This window comes from Callorhinus ursinus, unplaced genomic scaffold (assembly GCF_003265705.2).
Source record: "Callorhinus ursinus isolate GAN/ISIS: 27379988/994484 unplaced genomic scaffold, GSC_fseal_2.0 scaffold66, whole genome shotgun sequence".
Classification (NCBI taxonomy): domain Eukaryota; kingdom Metazoa; phylum Chordata; class Mammalia; order Carnivora; family Otariidae; genus Callorhinus; species Callorhinus ursinus.
The window spans coordinates 6,682,092-6,700,972 of record NW_027397128.1 but is presented as its reverse complement, the minus strand read 5'-3'; the positions used below and the strand labels follow the sequence as shown (position 1 = coordinate 6,700,972).

The following is an 18,881-nucleotide window of genomic DNA, read 5'->3' as shown; positions in this document are numbered from 1 at the left end:
TTGTGTGCATGGAACAGTATTGGTAGTTAAAAGATTTTGTTTTTTTGTCATTACATTGAAAATACACTGTGGTTCTCTTAAAAGATATTTTAGTATTTTATAGCTTTGTTGGTGTAAGTTTGTTATTATTTTGCATTCTTTTTTCCCCCTAGGAAGTAGCATTTAATGTAAGTACACTTGAAGGTTTTGTGAGGGCAAAGACAAATCCTGGGGAAACTGAATAAAGACTTAATACACTTAGATGTTAGTCGAAAGTTTTATTTTCCATTTTCTTCTGTGCAAGTTAGTTACAGGCCTCTCTGCAGCGAGTGGATGTGAGCTGCATTATTACAGTATAGCTGTATAATTGGTGTGGCCCTGTGTGAACCTATGGGATCTGGGGCATGTAATGAGTTAAGCTTTTTCTGCTGAAATGTCAAGAATGCATTTAAATACTTCTGGATTCTTGCCAGACCCACATTACCAAGACTATTCTTTATTTTAGATTCAAATATACAGTAGGTCTGAAGTGCTCAGGCATGCATATTGAATTTCTTTCTGAATGTACTATAATTCAGAAGGAAACTTTTTTTGAAGGAAGACAGGTCTTTACACATTACTTATGAATAACTTGCCTCAGATCTTGGATTCTTAATTGAAGATCTGCTTCTGTAGTCTTACTCAGGTAAAATTTATAAAGGACTCCATTATATGGGTATAATCAGATTCTGGTAGATGGTGTCTGTAAATACTGAAGGGATATTTGGATAAGTTATTAGAATTTTACAGTTTTTCTCAAGCCATTCCCCAGTATTTTGGCAGGTGAAAATTATGTAAGGTATGGCATTGATGCAGGGACTGAGATGCTGATAATCCATGAAAAGTATTTTCCTATGGCACCATTCACATACTTGTTCCTATTTTTATCTCAGTGGTAATTTATGTAAAGGAAATTTTTGTTGTCAAAGAGGGTTCATTAAACTATCCCTAAATATGTCCTATGACTAGACAGTGTATTGGACAATTTTTAGAACTTTAGAATTTTTTAAAGTCTTGATTTTGAAAAAAAAAATCCCCTTTTATGGTGATGTTTTTCTTTGACTGTACTCACTGATCTAATGCCTCTTACTGGATCTGGCAACCTACAAAGGAGGTTGTCCTTTTGCTGGGCAATGGTTAGGTTTCCCATTTCCTGTTACAAAGTACCTTTCAAGTTCTAACAGTAATGTATTACTTTTCCATATATAACTATTATCCCAAACTGAATATTTTGTAGCTCCTCTTTAGATAATTTGGGAGGTTTTAATAAGGAATAGTGGGTTATTTTGATGTACAGAATACTTTAAGTATGTCTTAAAGACTCTTGAACTGTTACAGATTTTTTAATGTTAAAAAAAATCATGACTCTGACTTTTTTTTTTCATTGCAGGCTGGATATCTTCACATTCTCTGTTACAACTTTGGAGTAGAAACCCACAAGCAGAATAAATATGAAGAAAGTTCTTTCTGGCTTAGGTAATACAAACAAAATTAGTGAATGTGAATTTAGGGATATCATCATACAGTTCAGTAACTACTTATTATGTGGTACTTTGTCAGTTTAAACATTCTCTGACTTCAAATGCCAATATGCTAAATTTATTTATTCCTTTAATATGTGTTGTTTATTCTTACATGTTGTCAGTTGATAGGAAAATGTATTCTATTCTTTTTTTTAAAAGATTTTATTTATTTATTCATGAGAGACAGAGAGAGAGAGAGGCAGAGGCAGAGGGAGAAGCAGCCCCCCCCGCCGAGCAGGGAGTGCAGTGCGGGACTCGATCCCAGGACCCTGGGATCATGACCTGAGCCGAAGGCAGACGCTTAACCGACTGAGCCACCCAGGCGTCCCGAAAATGTATTCTATTCTTAATAAAACACAAGAGTATGTTCTTCTTTCATTCCTCCTTCATATCTCTATCAAGAATATGAATTTTTCGGGACGCCTGGGTGGCTCAGTCGGTTAAGCGTCTGCCTTCGGCTCAGGTCATCATCCCAGGGTCCTGGGATCGAGTCCCGCATCAGGCTCCCTGCTCAGCGGGGAGCCTGCTTCTCCCTCTGCCTGCCACTCCCCGTGCTTGTGCATGCTTGCTCCCTCTCTGACAAACAAATAAAAGAAAATCTTAAAAAAAAAGAATATGAATTTTTCTTTTACTTTGTTACATATTGCTCTCTGCCAACCCCAGAGTATACAGGTGGATGGGTGAAGAGTAGGATCAGGATCAGCTAAATTGTTATTATTAAGTGATTCTGCTATTTTAATATCAATAAGTATATTTAGCACTTACTGTATGATCAGTATTATACTAATATTTGTACTATTGTGTTGAATCTGGAAGTATCAAGGGAATAATGTAAAAGTGTAGCAACTATATGCAAGAACCCTGTCTTTCACTGAACACTTAGGCACAGCACAGGTTCTGACACATAGTAGATATTCAGTAATTGCTAGTTAAATGAATTTATGTGAAAAATATATTTTTCTGGAGATGTCACATAAGGTACTTTGAATATCAGGGGATTATGGAATAAAATATATCAAATCAATTCACTAAATGTTTCTCCATTGTGAGTATAGGGTTAGTTCTGGTTATTTGGAGATACTCTCAGGGTTGGTTTAACTGTTGTGAAAAATTACATTTGCCATTAATGAAATAAATGCAAATACGGTCTTTGAGATTATAGTAATCACAGGTATATATATCCCTAACAAAATATTTATGCAAATAACTTTTTTATGTAAAAGACTTTTTCTAAAGATTTTTAAAATTTATTTGTCAGAGAGAGAGAGCACAAGCAGGGGGAGCAGCACAGGGAGAAGCAGGCTGCCCGCTGAACAAGGGGCCTGATGTGGGGCTCGATCCCAGGACCCTGGGATCATGACCTGAGCTGAAGGGAGATGCTTAATAGCCTGAGCCACCCAGGCGTCCCTGTAAAAGACTTTTTAGAGCCTAAAGATTGATCAAACTCTATGAAGAACTATGCCTAGCAGAACAGGCTTATGAAGTTATGAGTTATACTTGACTCAATTTAGAATGTTTCACACAAGTGAAATGTACCTGAAGTTATTATAAAATTGCATTTTAATAAATTGAATTATTTCATATATAATCAAAGGAACTGAGTAGTTTAGCACAGGTTTTACAACAGGTTTCGTTTAAATGAACCTTTTTATGAAGTGAATGATAAGTGAGTTTTGTTACAGGATTTGGCAGTATTGGGGGGTACAAAGTTTATGGCATCAACCTATCAAAAAACTAGTATGCCAAGAAGACAGGGATGAGGAGGACAAAAGAAATTAAAAAAAAAATACCTCTCCCCTGTCCCCCCCCCCCCGCCTCCCAAAACATCCTGGTGCCATGGGTGGCTTCTGGAAACTTAAAACTGTGGAGGTAAGCTTGGAGTTTATGCCAAGAATGAGAGGGAATGTTTTCTAGGAAATGGTCATAAGAATAAGCTGAGGCTTAAAGTGGCCTATGTAGGCCATTTTCACATATGCCATGGGTTGTTGATGTCTTCTCTGTCGTTACTATTTTTAGAAAACCTTACAGAAGAAAAATTTGATGGTGACAGGATGATTGACATACATATCATCAGCTGGCTAAATCAGATTTTTAATGTATGTTTAGTGGCTATATTTTTAGGAATATCATTTGACCCACAGTCAGATTTTCATCAAAATCTATATTATAAATTTATAGAGCACCATTATATTTTGAGTCTTTTGTGTTCTTGTCATTAGAATGAGATTAGAGAAACCAGGAAAAACTTAAATTAAAAAAAACTTAAACTCTAGTTATTATATATGATTTTAATCTCTGCCTGATTATATTTTCTACCTCTTTTGGGGATATAAAAATATCTTGGTGAAGTATTTTCAAATGCCCTGAAAAAGTACATTTTAATGTGTTTTAAAAGAGGCAAAAATAATTATCAGTGTTATTAACAGTAGGAATTTTAGCACAGTGGATAGTCTTTCTAGTATTAGATCAACTCAATCAAAATTTGAGCCAACTATGACATCAGTGTGAAACTGGTAATACTGTGAAACCTACTTTTTAGAATTACTGTACAGCTTTAATATGTTGATGCATGTGTTGTAGAGTGTTCAATATCTTGCTTGGGAAACAGAAACTGGTCAGCAAAGGGTAGCTGTTGCTGCTATTTCTAGGTGACATGTTTGCTCTTTACTGTAAATGAACACTAATGTGGCAAGCCCACTAGTTTAGTTCTAAACTTTATCACAGTGAAATCAAACGTGGATTACTTGTTGACTTCCCAGGTAACTATATTATAAAGACAAACACACACATTTTCTGTCATACTGCTTATCTTTGGAACAGTTTTTCTTTGTGCTTTAATTATCCATGTATTAAGAAGACTATTGGGAGCAGTTGGTGATACGGTAGAAATGAATAGCTGCTAATTAAGCATCTGTCTCTGTAAATTTTACACCAGAAGGAGGCAATGGAGAGTGTACTTTCTACAGGCTTAAGTCTTTGGTAAACAGTGAATATCTTAAGGTAGAGGTTATATGCAGTTTGAAAGTACCTGTTCACTCTTAAAAGGAAAAACTCCAGTTTTACACAAATGATAACATATCAAAATTGCTATAGTATATTAGAATTTTGTTGAAATAGAAGCCTAGAACATAAAAGGGTGGTGGTGGGTATTGTTTATAAAACTCTTTTCTGTCCCTCAGTTCTTGTTAACAGATCTCACTCAGTTCAGGACCTTTTTCAGTTTTTGTCTCCCCCTGCCTTTTCTTTTGGTAAGAAAAGTTCATGAACAGCTGCTGTTCTTGCTTTTTTCTACCACACTCTTTTGATCACGTCCCCTTATTAGAGATGCCATGGATTAAGAGAAGGCTGGTGTAATTATGAATGGAATTGGGAATCCTTTAGCTTACTTTACTGTAGGCATCAGGGTACCTGCCTCGATGTATTCAATGACAAATTTAGTTAGGACTCTGTTAAATATAAAATTTCAGACCTTTGAAATCAGAATGCTAGTATTGGAAATATATTTAAGAGGTTTTTTGTTTAATAAGATGCATTTTGGGGGGCACCTGGCTGCCTCAGGGGGAAGAGCATGTGACTCTTGATCTCAGGGTCATGGGTTCAACCCCTACGTTGGGTGTAGAGATTACTAAAAAAAGAAATAAACTTTGCTGCCCCACCCCTTTTGTAATTCTTGCTATATTGAGCTCCTGTGTCGGCTTCTAGCAGAAGACAAGCATAAGTAGATGGGAAGAGATTAGTGATATAGAACTGTCTTTCTTCACAGTCTAGGGGATTTCAGTTGCCCTGGTGGCATTTAAATTTAGTCTTTATCTTTTAACGTCCTGATAATTGGGACATATATTATGCTGAATTTGGCTTTTTATAAAAGGTATACAGAAATTGCACAGTGATGAGTTAGTATTCTAAAAGAAGCACTTGTGGGGCGCCTGGGTGGCTCAGTTGGTTAAACCGCTGCCTTCAGCTCAGGTCATGATTCCAGAGTCCTGGGATCGAGCCCCACATCAGGCTCCCTGCTCATGCAGGAAGCCTGCTTCTCCCTCTGCCTGCCGCTCCCCCTGCTTGTGCTCTTTCTCTCTCTCTCTCTCGCTATCTCTCTCTCTGTGTCAAATAAATAAATAAAATCTTTAAAAAGAAAATAAAAGAAGCACTTGTAAACCAAACAAATACAAGTAAGTCTAACTCAAAAGGCTTTGGGGTTACATTGATTTACTGCAGAGATTTTGCAGATTTTTTTTCTCCCTGGAAGGAAAATGCCTTAATCGCAAAACCTTAGTCATATTCTTAATCACAGATGATTTTTCTTTTATTTCTAGTAGTTCTAATTCAACTGTGTTACTTGGAGCTGCTGACTGGTACACACTTGGGAGGCTCACTTTTTTCCTTTTGCTGTAAGAAGACCTATTTTGTGGGTGCCTGGGTGGCTCAGTTGGTTAAGCGACTGCCTTCGGCTCAGGTCATGATCCTGGAGTCCCGGGATCGAGTCCCACATCAGGCTCCCTGCTCAGCAGGGAGTCTGTTTCTCCCTCTGACCCTCTTCCCTCTCGTGCTCTCTATCTCTCATTCTCTCTCTCTCAAATAAATAAAAATCTTTAAAAAAAAATAAAAATAATAATAAAAAAAGAAGACCTATTTTGTAATTGTGGCAAATTAAATTTAGGGGAGAACAGTTAAAATGAAAGTGATATAGTAAAAATGTTTAAAATTTCTTCGCTGATAAAAGTTGTATGTGCTAATTATAAAAATTTAAATGTTACAAAAATATATAATGTGTTAAGTAAAAGTCCTTTGTAATCCCACATTCATAAATGCTCATTATTAACATTTTACTTTATGTTTTTATAATTTTTTTTCACAGTTTTTAAAAGGTCTTTTAATATGTTAAATGACAAGGAAGACATGAGAATCATTGAAATGCATTTGGAGGATTTAAGGAATTGAGGAGTTTTTTAAAAATGGACTGTAAATAAGGAAAATAAATGGAACAAAACTAAGCCAAAGACTATACATAGGACAATTCCTAATTGCTGATCTCTTGTTAGAGACAGTGAGGTAAATCGGGAAAATGACTGAAGACATTTGAATTGGACAAAATCATGGAGAATTGGATAAAACCCTGAAGGTGTTCTATAAAAAATAATCTAATTGATCTTAATAAATGAAATAAAAATGACCCTACTTTCTTTGACCTACAGGTCAGAGACTGCTTAAAGATTCCTGAAGAGTCCTTTGTAGGTTAAATTGAGAATATTTTTCAACTCCTTGTGTGAGAGCTTTGTGCTGCCTTTTCCCCTTCAGAATCCAAAGAAAGCACGATTTCTTCAGCATCCTTCTGAGACCATAATTAGAGTTTATATTTTCTTTAAAAAACTTCCCAACCTAAACTTAGTGTTGCTAGATTTTTTGGATGTGAATAAATAATTGGGTAGACGGTATATTAGAGTAGGAATAATTTTGGAGCTCCTCTTCTAACACTACTTTTAATTTCTCTAAAGTTAATCTAAAACTTGCCTCGGTAGCTAATGTGAGTTAGGAATAGTTTTTACCCTGTGCGTAGTATCCTCAAGTGAAGTGTGTTTCTTTCCTGCTCCTATAAAACTTCTTGTATCTCTCATTGAATCAAAAGAGGAGAATTCAGCAAAAATTATACTACTGTTTTCTAAATTTATAGCGCTTAGAGTTGGTGAACCAGATTATGTAATTTCCATGTTGGGTTTAAAATAGGTATTATGTTTACAATAGGGACAGTATTTATGAGGTATTTTTATTTATCACTGCCTAGTCTTTATTATGGTTGTATATAGGAATATATATCACCAGAGGTCTTTTTTTTTTTTTAAAGAAGATTCTTTTTTAAGTAATCCCTACACACACAACAGGTGGGGCTCGAACCTACAACCCTGAGATCAGGAGTTGCATGCTCTACTGACTGAACCAGGCAGGTGCCCCACCAGAGGTCTTCTAATAAGGAAATAACAAAGGAAATATAAATATGTTTTCTGCACAAATATTAATGATTCACTGTATGAGCCCAGGGGAAATTTGTATCAGTTTCAGTGCTACTTAATGCTCATCCCTTTATTTTCCCTTTGTTCTCAGCCCAAGACCTTGAGAATTTGACAATATTATTTATAGTCAGGCAATGTGATCTAAGGAATGATCACAGAGCTAGCAGTAGAAAATCTGTTACTAATCAATTGTGTGACCTTGGGTCACTCACCTAATAATGTGCTGCAATGTCTGTCTGAAAAATGGGTACAGTATTATCTGTGTCACAGGCTTGTAATAAAGATGCCATAAGGAACATAATAGGACTTTGAAAAGTTAAGGGTATTATATAATCATAGACTGATAAATTATTAACTATAAAAATCATATGCAAGACCTATTTTAATGGTAAATGGAATGTATTAGCACCATCTTGTGGAAATATAATGAATTGTATAACAGCAGTTTTAACAAGATAATTTACTAAAGCTAACAGAGCTGTAAGATTCTTTACAGATCTAGTTCAGTAATTTAGGAACTGTGTTCTCTGGTGCTCTCTGGTTCTGCCAGAACAGCTTTTCAGAATCTCCATTAAGGGAAAAAGGAGATGTAGCCACAATTCTCTAACACACCCATCTTGATTCAGAGAAGTTAGGCATTAATTTTGGTAAGTAGTATGTCGATGCAAGATTTTGTTTGAAAAAAGTGATTCACTTGCTTACAGTTTAAAAATGACTGGTATAGATCAATTTCATCTTGTATAGATAGGGAAGCATACATTTAGAGAGATTTATACAGTGGCACTTAGTTGGGACCCTAGATCTCCAGTCTTTTAGGAATAGTCTTTCTCCAAAGTTCAGTAATGAGGTTCCCTCTTTGATTCCTGATTTTGACTAGTATGAGTCTTCTCTCTTCTTGGTCAGTCTAGCTAAAGGTTTGCCAGTCTGTTGGCTCTTTTCAAAGCATCAACTTTTGCTTTTATTGGTTTTTCTCTATTGTTTTTCAGTTATTTCATTTAATTCCTGCTGTAATCTTTTATGTCTTTTCCCGTCCATGCTTGCTTTAGATTTAGTTTGCTCTTTCTGTTCCATTTTCCTAACATGGAAGGTTGAGATCTTACTTCTCTTAATATTGTTATAGGTATAAAATTTCCTTTAACCATTGTTTTCCGTCCCATAAATTTTGGTATGTTGTATTTTCTTGTTCACTCAGCTCAAGCTATTTTCTAATCTCTTGTGATTTATTCTTTGACTCATTGGTTATTTAGGAATGTGTTGTTTAATTTCCACGTAACTTCTTGATTTCTAATTTAATTTCATGTAGGTGGGGAACATACTTTCTATAACTTCAGTTCTGTTAAATTTACTGAGGCTTTTGAATATGTTCTATTCTGAAGAATGTTCTCTGTGCACTTTAGAAGAGGGTGTAGTCTGCTATTATTGGGTGGAGTATGATATAGATGTCTTTTAGGTTAGTAGGTATATAGTGTTGTTCAAGTCTTCTGTATCCTTTTTGATGCTCTGCCTAGTTGTCTTGTCTGTTATTGAAAGTGGGGTATTGGGTGCCTGGGTGGCTCAGTTGTTAAGCGTCTGCCTTCAACTCAGGTCATGATCCCAGGGTCCTGGGATCGAGCCCCACATCGGGCTCCCTGCTCAGCGGAAAACCTGCTTCTCCCTCTCCCACTGTGTTGTTTGTGTTGCTACTTTCACTATCTCTCTCTCTGTGTCAAATAAATAAATAAAGTCTTTAAAAAGAAAAAAAGAAAGTGGGGTATTGAAATCCTCTGCCGTCATTGTTGAATTATATATCTTTCCATTCAGTTTTGTCAACTTTTGTTTATGTATTTTGGGGGGCTCTCTTGTTAGGTTTATATGTGTTTTTGTTATATCTTACTAATGGATTTGCTCTTTTATCATTTTAAAATATCCCTCTTTATCTCTAGTAACATTTTTCATCTTAAGGTCTATTTTGTCTAATATTAGTGTAACCACTGTAGTGTTCTTAGGTTGCTGTTTACACAGTATGTCTTTTTCCATTCTTTACTCTCAACCTCTTTGTATGTTTGAATTTAAAGTGTGTTTTTTGTCAGGGTGCCTGGGTGGCGCAGTTGGTTAAGCGTCCCGACTCTTGGTGTCAGCTCAGGTCATGATTTCAGGGTTGTGAGATTGCGCCCTGCCTCAGGCTCCACGCTCAGTGCGGAGTCTGCAGAGTTTCTCTCTCCCTCCCTCTCTGCCCCCCACCCCCGCGTGTGAGCTCTCTCTCTCAAATAAATAAATATTAGAAAAAATTAGTGTGTTTCGTGTCAACAGCATACAGTTGGATCTTTTTAAAAAATCCAGTCTGAAAATCTCTGCCATTTGATTTTATTGTTTAATCCATTCAGCCTTTTAATGTTGATATTGTTGGATTATATCTGACATTTTGCTTTTTGTCATGTCATGTCATGTCTCATGACTACCTATTCTCTCTTTTCCTCCTTTACTACTTTAAGTGAATATCTTTAGAAAATTAATTTATTTTTTGTTGTAATGAATATATACAACATAAAATTTGCTGTTTTAATTATTTTAAGTGTATAATTCAGGGGGATTAATTACATTCCCAGTGTTGTTCAACCATCATTACAATCAATTTTAAAAACTTTTTTCATCACCTCAAATAGAAATTCCATAACTTTTGGGGCACCTGGGTGGCTCAGTCATTAAGCGTCTGCCTTTGGCTCAGAGCATGGTCCCAGGGTCCTGGGATCGAGCCCTGCATCGGGCTCCCTGCTCAGTGGGAAGCCTGCTTCTCCCTCTCCCACTCCCCCTGCTTGTGTTCCCTCTCTGACTGTGTCTTTCTCTGTCAAATAAATAAGTAAAATCTTTAGGAAAAAAAAAAAAAAGAAATTCCGTAACTTTTGGCTTTTTTTTTTTTTTAAAGATTTTATCTATTTGACAGAGAGAGACACAGTGAGAAAGGGAACACAAGCAAGAGGAGTGGGAGAGGGAGAAGCAGGCTTCCCACTGAGCAGGGAGCCCGATGCGGGGCTCGATCCCAGGACCCTGGGATCATTACCTGAGCCGAAGGCAGATGCTCAACGACTGAGCCACCCAGGCGTCCCAGAAATTCTGTAACTTTTGAACGCTAACTCCCCGTTTCTCCTTCCCCCTTCCCCCGTCCCTGATAATCTCTAATCTCCTTAATATCTCTGAATTTGCCTATCTTAGATATTTCATGTGAGCGGAATCATACAATATTTGTCTTTTTGTGTCTGGCTTATTTCACTTAGAATATTTTCAAGGATCATCCATGTTGCTACATGTATGAGAACATCATTCTTTTTTTTTTTTTTACCAATAATTTACTTTATTGTGGTAAAATATACATACCATTTTAACCATTTTTAAGTGTACAATTCAGTGGCATTAAGTATACTCACAATGTCATATAAACATTACCACTGTCTATTTCTAGAATGCTTTCCTCCGAAACAAATTCTGTATGCATTAAACAATAACTCCCCAATCCTCTCACCCCTGGTAACCTGTATTCTACTTTCTATCTCTATGACTTGGCATTTTCTAGGTTCCTCATATGAGTAAAGTCATACAATATTTGTCCTTTTGTGTTTGGCTTATTAGCATGTTTTCAAGGTTTATCCATGTTGTAGAATATCAATATTTCATTCTTTTTATGGGTGAATAATATTCCATTTTATGGATTTAACACATTTTGTTTATCCATTCAGCACGTGATGAACACTTGGGTTGTTGCTATCTTTTTTTTAAAAATATTTTATTTATTTATTTGACAGAGAGAAAGTGATTCAAGCAGGGGGAGCAGCAGGCAGAGGGGGAGAGAGGCAGATGGAGAGGGAGGAGCAGGCTCCCCACTGAGCAGGGAGCCCGATGTGGGGCTTGATCCCAGGACCCTGGGATCATGCTCTGAGCTGAAGGCAGACGTTTAACCGACTGAGTCACCCAGGCGCCCCTCCATCTTTTTTGTTATTATGAATAATGTGACTATAAACTTTGGTGTATAAGTATCTGCTTGAGTCCCTGCTTTCACTTCTTTTGTATGTATACCTAGGAGTAGAATTGCTGGATCTCATAAATGGATATCTTATAGTATACCATTTAAATTGGTTAGTTTTTAAAATTATATATTCTTTGTGTTACTTTCCTTATGGTTGTTCTAGGGTTACAATATACATCTTAATTTATTAGAAGTTACTTCAGATTTATATTAACTTTCTACTGAAAGAAGTTTTACTTCTATGTAGCTATTCCTTATTCCTTTTTTTGCTATTGTAATTATATAAGTTATGTCTCTATATGTTTAAAAACTCAATAATATGTGGTTATAATTATTGCTTTATATAATCTTATGTATTTTAAGGAAGACGAGAGAAAAAAGGAGAGCATAAATATTTTTATAGACTCTTTTTATATATTAGCCTTCTCATCAGTTTTGGTTGTCTTCGTTTAATTCCTGTAGATTTAAGTTACCATTTGGTGTTATTTCCTTACGCTAATTATAACTTTATTCCCACCCACTTCTTTGTGTTGTCATAGTAAAAATATATTACATGTACAATGCCCCAACAATAAAGTTTTATAGATATCTATATCGTTGCTTTTTTTTTTTTTTAAGATTTTATTTATTTATTTGAGACAGAGAGAATGAGAGAGAGAGAGCACATGAGAGGGGGGAGGGTCAGAGGGAGAAGCAGACTCCCCGCTGAGCGGGGAGCCCGATGCGGGACTCGATCCAGGGACTCCAGGATCATGACCTGAGCCGAAGGCAGCCGCTCAACCAACTGAGCCACCCAGGTGCCCTATATCGTTGCTTTTTAAATAAGGAAGGAAATGAGAAGAAATATATAATCATATTGTCTTTTATAATTATCTAAATAATTACTAACTTTTTTTCATATGAATTCACATTAATGTTTGGTGTCATTTGCTCTCAGCCTGAGGAATGTTCTTTCGTATTTCTTGTAAGGCAGATCAGCAAGAAATTCTCTCAATTTTTGTTTATCTGGGAATGTATTTAGTTAGTCTTTTGAAAAATAGTTTCTCTAGATACGGGATTCTTAGTTGACAGTTTTTTCTCTTTAAGCACTTTAAATACGTCATCCCTGCTTTCTGGCACCCATTATCATGTGATGAAGAGTTAGCTGTTAATCTTGTTTCCTTTGAAATGATGAATCATTTTTCTCTGACTGCTTTCAAGATTTTCTGTTTATCTTTGACTTTCAGTAATTGGAGTATGATGTGTCTGGGTATGGATTTGTGTGTGCATGTATGTGTGATCCTACGTGGAGCCCATTAAGCTTCTTGGATGTGTAGATTATTGTTTCCCCTCAAATTTGGGAAGTTTTCAACCATTATTTTTTTGAATATATTTCCTGTTTCTTTCTCTTGCTTCTCTCCTTCTGGTATTCTCATACATATGTTGTTGTGCTGTATGATGTCCCACACGTCTTTGAAGGTCTGTTCTTATTTTTCCACTCTTTTTTTCCTGTTTGTTCCTCAGATTTGTATAATCACTATCAATCTATCTCCAAGTTTATATATTCTTTTTTTTTGCCTGCTCAAATCTACTATTGAGCCTCTCTAGTGAATTTTTCATTTCAGTTATTGTACTTTTCAACTTCAGAATTTCCACTTGGTTCTTTTTTATAATTTCTGTGATTTAATTGTTATACTCTTATTCTCTGTTTGCATCATTGTTATCATACCTTCCTTTAATTCTTTAGATATGCTTTCCTATAGTTCTTTAAACATATTTATGATAGCTGCTTTGAAGTATTTTTCTACCAACTGCAACATCTGGGACCTCTCAGAGGCAGTTTCTATTGCCTTCCTTTTATCCTCTGTATAAGTCCACTTTACTGTTTTATTGCATGTGTTGTAATATTTTGTTGAAAACTAGACATTTTTGATAATATCTTGCAGCAAGTCTGGATACCAGTTTCCCACCTTTATGGAACTTATTATTATTTTAATTGTTTGGTCATTTATTTATTTGGTTATTTGACTGGACTAATTCTGTGAAGTTTATTTTTCTCACAGTGTGTGACCTCTAATGTTCCTGCTCAGGGTTTTTCCCCTTGTTTTTGTCTTTTTATGGCTTTCTAGGCTTCACCTCGCATCCACATAAGCTACTTGTTGGTCAAGGGTTGTGTTTAAGGTCACTTAACCAGTTAGATAGTCACCCTTTCCTGTTGGATGTGTATTTGTCTTAGAGGTTGTTTTCACAGTTCAGTGAATTTATTATTTTACCCTGCATTCAGCCAGGGGCTAATAGCTAGTAGGTTCCCTTTCTGATCGTGCCTGAGGAGGCAGCCTCGGGCATGTGCACAATCTCTCAGACCGCCCAAATATGCGTACAATTTGGTTTCTTAAAACAAACATGTTTTTTAGAGCAGTTTTAGGTTTACAACACAATTGAGAGGGAGGTACAGAGATTTTCCACATATCCCCTGATTCCGCACATTCATAGCCTCCCCACTAATCAACATTTCTCCCCGGAATGGTACATTTTTTTTTTCTAAGGATGAACTTACATTGACACATCGTAATCCCCCAACTCTGTGGTTTACCTCAGGGTTCACTCTTGCTGTTGTATATTCTACAGGTTTAGACAAATGTGTAATGACATATACCTACCATTACAGCATTTTAGTGTCATACAGAATAGTTTCACTTCCCTAAAAATCCTCTGTGTTCTGCCTCTTCATCCCTCTCTTCCCCAAACTCTATCAACCACTGATCTTTTTGGTCTCCATAGTTTTGCCTTTTCTGGAATGTCATATAGTTGGAATCATACAGTATGCATCCTTTTCAGATTGGCTTTTTTCCCTTAGTAATAATGATTTAAGTTTCCTCCATGTGTTTTCTTGTCTCGATAGCTCATTTATTTATTTATTTATTTTTAAAAGATTTTATTTATTTATTTTTGGGAGAGAGAGAAGAGAGAGACCATGAGCGGGGGGCGGGGGGGGGAGGAGCAGAGGAAGAAGCAGGCTCCCTGCTGAGCAGGGAGCCCAACACAGGACCTGATACCAGGACCCTTGGATCACGACTGAGCCGAAGGCAGATGCTCAACTGACTGAGCCACCCAGGCCCCTGATAGCTCATTTATTTTTAGTGCTGAATAATATTCCACTGTCTGGATGTACCACAGTTTATTTGTCCGTTTCTCTACTGAAGGACATCTTGTTTGCTTCCAAGTTTTGTCAGTTATGAATAAAGCTGCTATAAACATCCACATGCAGATTTTTGTGTGGATATAAGTTTTCCATTCCTTTTGGTAAATACCAAGGAGTGTGATTGCTGGATCATGTGGTAAGCGTATATTTAGTTTTATAAGGAACCACCAAACTGTCTTGCAAAGTGGCTGTACAATTTTGTATTCCCACCAGCAATGTATGAGAGCTCTGTTACTCCATATTCTCACCAGTGTTTTAGGCTTAGTGTTTTAGACTTGGGCCATTCTGATAGGTATGTATTGGTATTTAATTTTTGTTTTAATTTGCATTTCCCTTATGACATAAGATGTGGAACATTTTTTCATAGGCTTATTTGCCATCTGTACATCTTTTTTGGTGAGGTATTTGTTAAGAACTTTGGATCATGGTTTAATTAGATTGTTTTTTTTACTGTTGAGTTTTAAGAGGTTTTATTTGTATAGTTTGGATATCAGTCCTTTATCATATGTGTCTTTTGCAAATATTTTCTCTGAATCTGTGGCTTGTCTTCCCATTCTCTTAATAGTGTCTTTCACAAAGCAGAAGTTTTTAATTTTATTTTTATTTATTTAAAGATTTTATTTTTAAGTAATCTCTGCACCCAACATGGGGCTTGAACTTACAACTCTGAGATCCAGAGTTGCATGTTCTACCAACTGAGCCGGCCAGGCATCTCAGAAGTTTTAAATTTTAATGAAATCTAGCTTATCAATTATTTCTTTCATGGATTGTTTCCTTGGTGTGTTGTATCTAAAAAGGCATCACAGGGGCACCCAGGTGGATTACTCGGGAGAGCATGTGACTCTTGATCTTAGGGTCGTGAGTTCAAGCCCCACATTGGGCATGGAGCCTACTTAAAAAAATAAATAATAAATAAAATAAATAAATAAAAAGGCATCACAATACCCAGGATCATCTAGGTTTTATCCTGTTATCTTCTAGATGTTTTAGTTTTGCACTTTACATCTAGGTCTGTGTTCCATTTTGAGTTAGTTTTTGTGAAAGATGTAAGGTCTGTGTCTGGATTCTTGGATGTCCAGTTGTTCCAGCATCACTTGTTGAACAGATGATCTTTGTTCTGTTCTGTTGCCTTTGCTCCTTTGTCAAAGATCAGTTGAATGTATTTATGGGGGCGCTGTATTCTGTTCCACTAATCCATTTGTATTTTCTTTAGCCGATTCCTTGATGACTGTAATAATGTACTGTCTTGATTGTGGTAGCTTTTTTTAAAGATTTTATTTATTTACTTAGAGAGAGAGAGAGAGCCCAAGCAGGGGGAGGGGCAGAGGGAGAGGGAGAAGCAGACACCCTGCTGAGCAGGGAGCCCGATGTGGGGCTCAATCTCAGGACCCTGGGATCATGACCTGAGCTGAAGGCACATGCTTAACCCACTGAGCCACCCAGGCGCCCCGGTTGCTGTAGCTTTATAGTAAGTCTTGAAGTTATGTAGTGGCAGTCCTGTCCTGCAATATTATGTTGACTATTCTCATCTCTTGCCACTCCATAGAAACTTTAGAATGTTGAACCAGTCTTGCATACCTAAGATAAATCTCACTTTGTCATCATGTATAGTTTTTTAAAATTGTATTTTGGGTTTGATTTGTTAATATTTTATTGAGGATTTTACATCCATGTTCATGACATATATTGGTTCATAGTTTTCTTGTAATGTCTGACTGGTTTTGGGTATTATTAGGGTAATGCTGGCCTAATAGAATGAGTTAGTTAGGAAGTATTCCTTCTGCTTCTATTGTGAAGAGATTGTAGAAAATTGGTATAACTTCTTCCTTAAATGTTTAGTAGAATTTACCAGTGAATACATCTGGGCTTGGTGCTTTCTGTTTTGGAATGTTGTTAATTTTTGACTCAATTTCTTTGATAGCTATGGGCCTATTTAGACTATTTCTTTTTTTTTAAGATTTTATTTGTTTATTTGAGATGGAGAGCGAAAGAGAGAACGAGCAGGGGTGGAGGGGCAGAGGGAGAGGGAGAAGCAGACTCTCCACTGAGCAGGGAACCCGACGCAGGGCTCGGTCCCAGGACCCCGGGATCATGACCTGAGCTGAAGGGAGACGCTTAGACTGAGCCACGCAGGTGCCCCTAGACTATTTCTTTTTGTGTGAGTTTTGGCTGCTTGTATTTTTCAAGTAATTGGTCCATTTAATCTAGGTTATCAAATTTGTGGGCATAGAGTTATTTATAGTATTTCTTTATTACCCTTTTAAATTTTCATGGTATCTGTTGTGATGTCCCCTCTTTGATTTCTGATATTAATAGTTTGTGTCCTCTCTTTTTTTTCTTAGTTAGCCTGGCTGGAGGCTTATCAGTTTTACTGATTATTTCAAATACTAGTGGTTGGTTTCATTGATTTTTGTTTTTGTTTTTTTTTAAAGATTTACTTCTTAGAGAGAGAGCACACATGCACGAGCATGTGAGTGAAAGGAGGGGCACAGGGAGAGGGAGAGAAGCCGACTCCCTGATGAGCACAGAGCCCAACTCAGGCCGATCCCAGGATCCTGAGATCATGACCTGAGCCGAAATCAAGAGTCCTTGGCTTAACCAACCAAGCCTCCCAGGCACCTCTTGATTTTTCTCTATTGATCTCTTTTGATTTCTTGTTTTAATTTTATGATTTCTGCTCTAATTTTTCTCATTTTTTTTCATTCTGCTTTCTTTGGATTTGATTTGCTTGTCTTTTTCTGTTACTTAAGGTGGAAACTTAGGTTATTGATTTTAGATTTTCTTTTTTTCTTTTCTGATATATACTCAATGATATAAATATTTCTCTAAGCACTGCTTTTGCTGCATCTCACACATTTTGATAAGTTGTGTATTCATTTTCATTTAGTTCAAAGTATTTTTGAACTTACTTTGAGATTTCTCCTTTGACCCATGTGTTATTTACAGAGGAGTATTGTTTAGTCACACATTTTAGAATTTTTCAGTTATCTTTCCATTATTTACTTCTGTTTTAATTCCGTTGTGGTCTGAGAGCAGACTTTATATGATTTCTGTATTTCTAAATTTGTTTAAGTGTGTTTTATGGCTCAGAATGTGGTTTAGCTTGGTGAATGTTCCATATAAACTTGGTAAGAATGTGTATTTTGCTGTTGTTGGATGTACTAGTCTATAGATGTCAGTTACATCCATTTGATTGATACTGTTGTTGACTTCAGCTGTGTTCTTACTGATTTTTTTGCCTGCTCTATTTCTGAGAGGGATATTGAAATATCTAACAATGATAGTAGAGTTATCTATTTTTCCTTGCTGTTCTATCAGTTTTTGCCTCACACAGTTTGATGCTCTGTTAGGCTCATACACATTAAGAATTGTTAGGTCTTCCTGGAGATTTGACCCTTTTATCATTATGTTATAGTCTTTTTTATCCCTGATATTTTTTCCTTACTCTGAATTCTGCTGTCTGAAATTAATATACCTACTCTTGCTTTCTTTGGATAGCATTAGCATGGTATATTTTCCTTCATCTATTTACTTTTAATATCTGTGTATCTTTATATTTAAAGTGGATTTCTTTTTTTTATTTTTAAAGATTTTATTTATTTATTTGAGAGAGAGAGAATGAGAGAGAGAGAGCACGAGAAGGAAGAGGATCAGAGGGAGAAGCAGACTCCCTGCCAAGCAGGGAGCCCGACGTGGGACTCGATCCCGGGACTCCAGGATCATGACCTGAGCCCAAGGCAGTCGCTTAACCAACTGAGCCACCCAGGCGCCCTAAAGTGGATTTCTTAGAGACAACATTCAGTTGGGGTTTTTGCATGTATATTTTAAAGATTTTATTTGTTTATTTGACAGAGAGAGAGAGAGAGCCGGAGAGCACAAGCAGGGGGAATGGCAGAGGGAGAGGGAGAAGCAGGCTCCCCACTGAGCAGGGAGTCCCATGTGGGGCTCCATCCCAGGTTACTGGGATCATGACCTGAGCTGAAGGCAGACGCTTAACCAACTGAGCCACACAGGCACCCATATTTAAATTCAGTTAATTAACATAGAGTGTATTATTAGTTTCAGAGGTAGAGTTCAGTGACTGGTCAGTCTTATATAATACCCAGTGCTCATTATATCATGTGGCTTCCTTAATGTCCATCCCCTATCCCCCATCC

General features: G+C 36.7%; 1 protein-coding gene across 3 annotated transcripts in view; it reads left to right on the top strand.

Moving 5' to 3' along the window:
• Nucleotides 1-18,881, top strand: part of TEX11 (testis expressed 11) — a 298,719-nt gene that overhangs the window by 68,738 nt on the left and 211,100 nt on the right. For all 3 annotated transcript variants that reach the window (XM_073885803.1, XM_025888290.2, XM_073885802.1), the window contains exon 9: nt 1,409-1,494. In XM_073885803.1, coding sequence (XP_073741904.1) covers nt 1,409-1,494 — 86 coding nt within the window. The remainder of the gene's footprint in view (nt 1-1,408; nt 1,495-18,881) is intronic.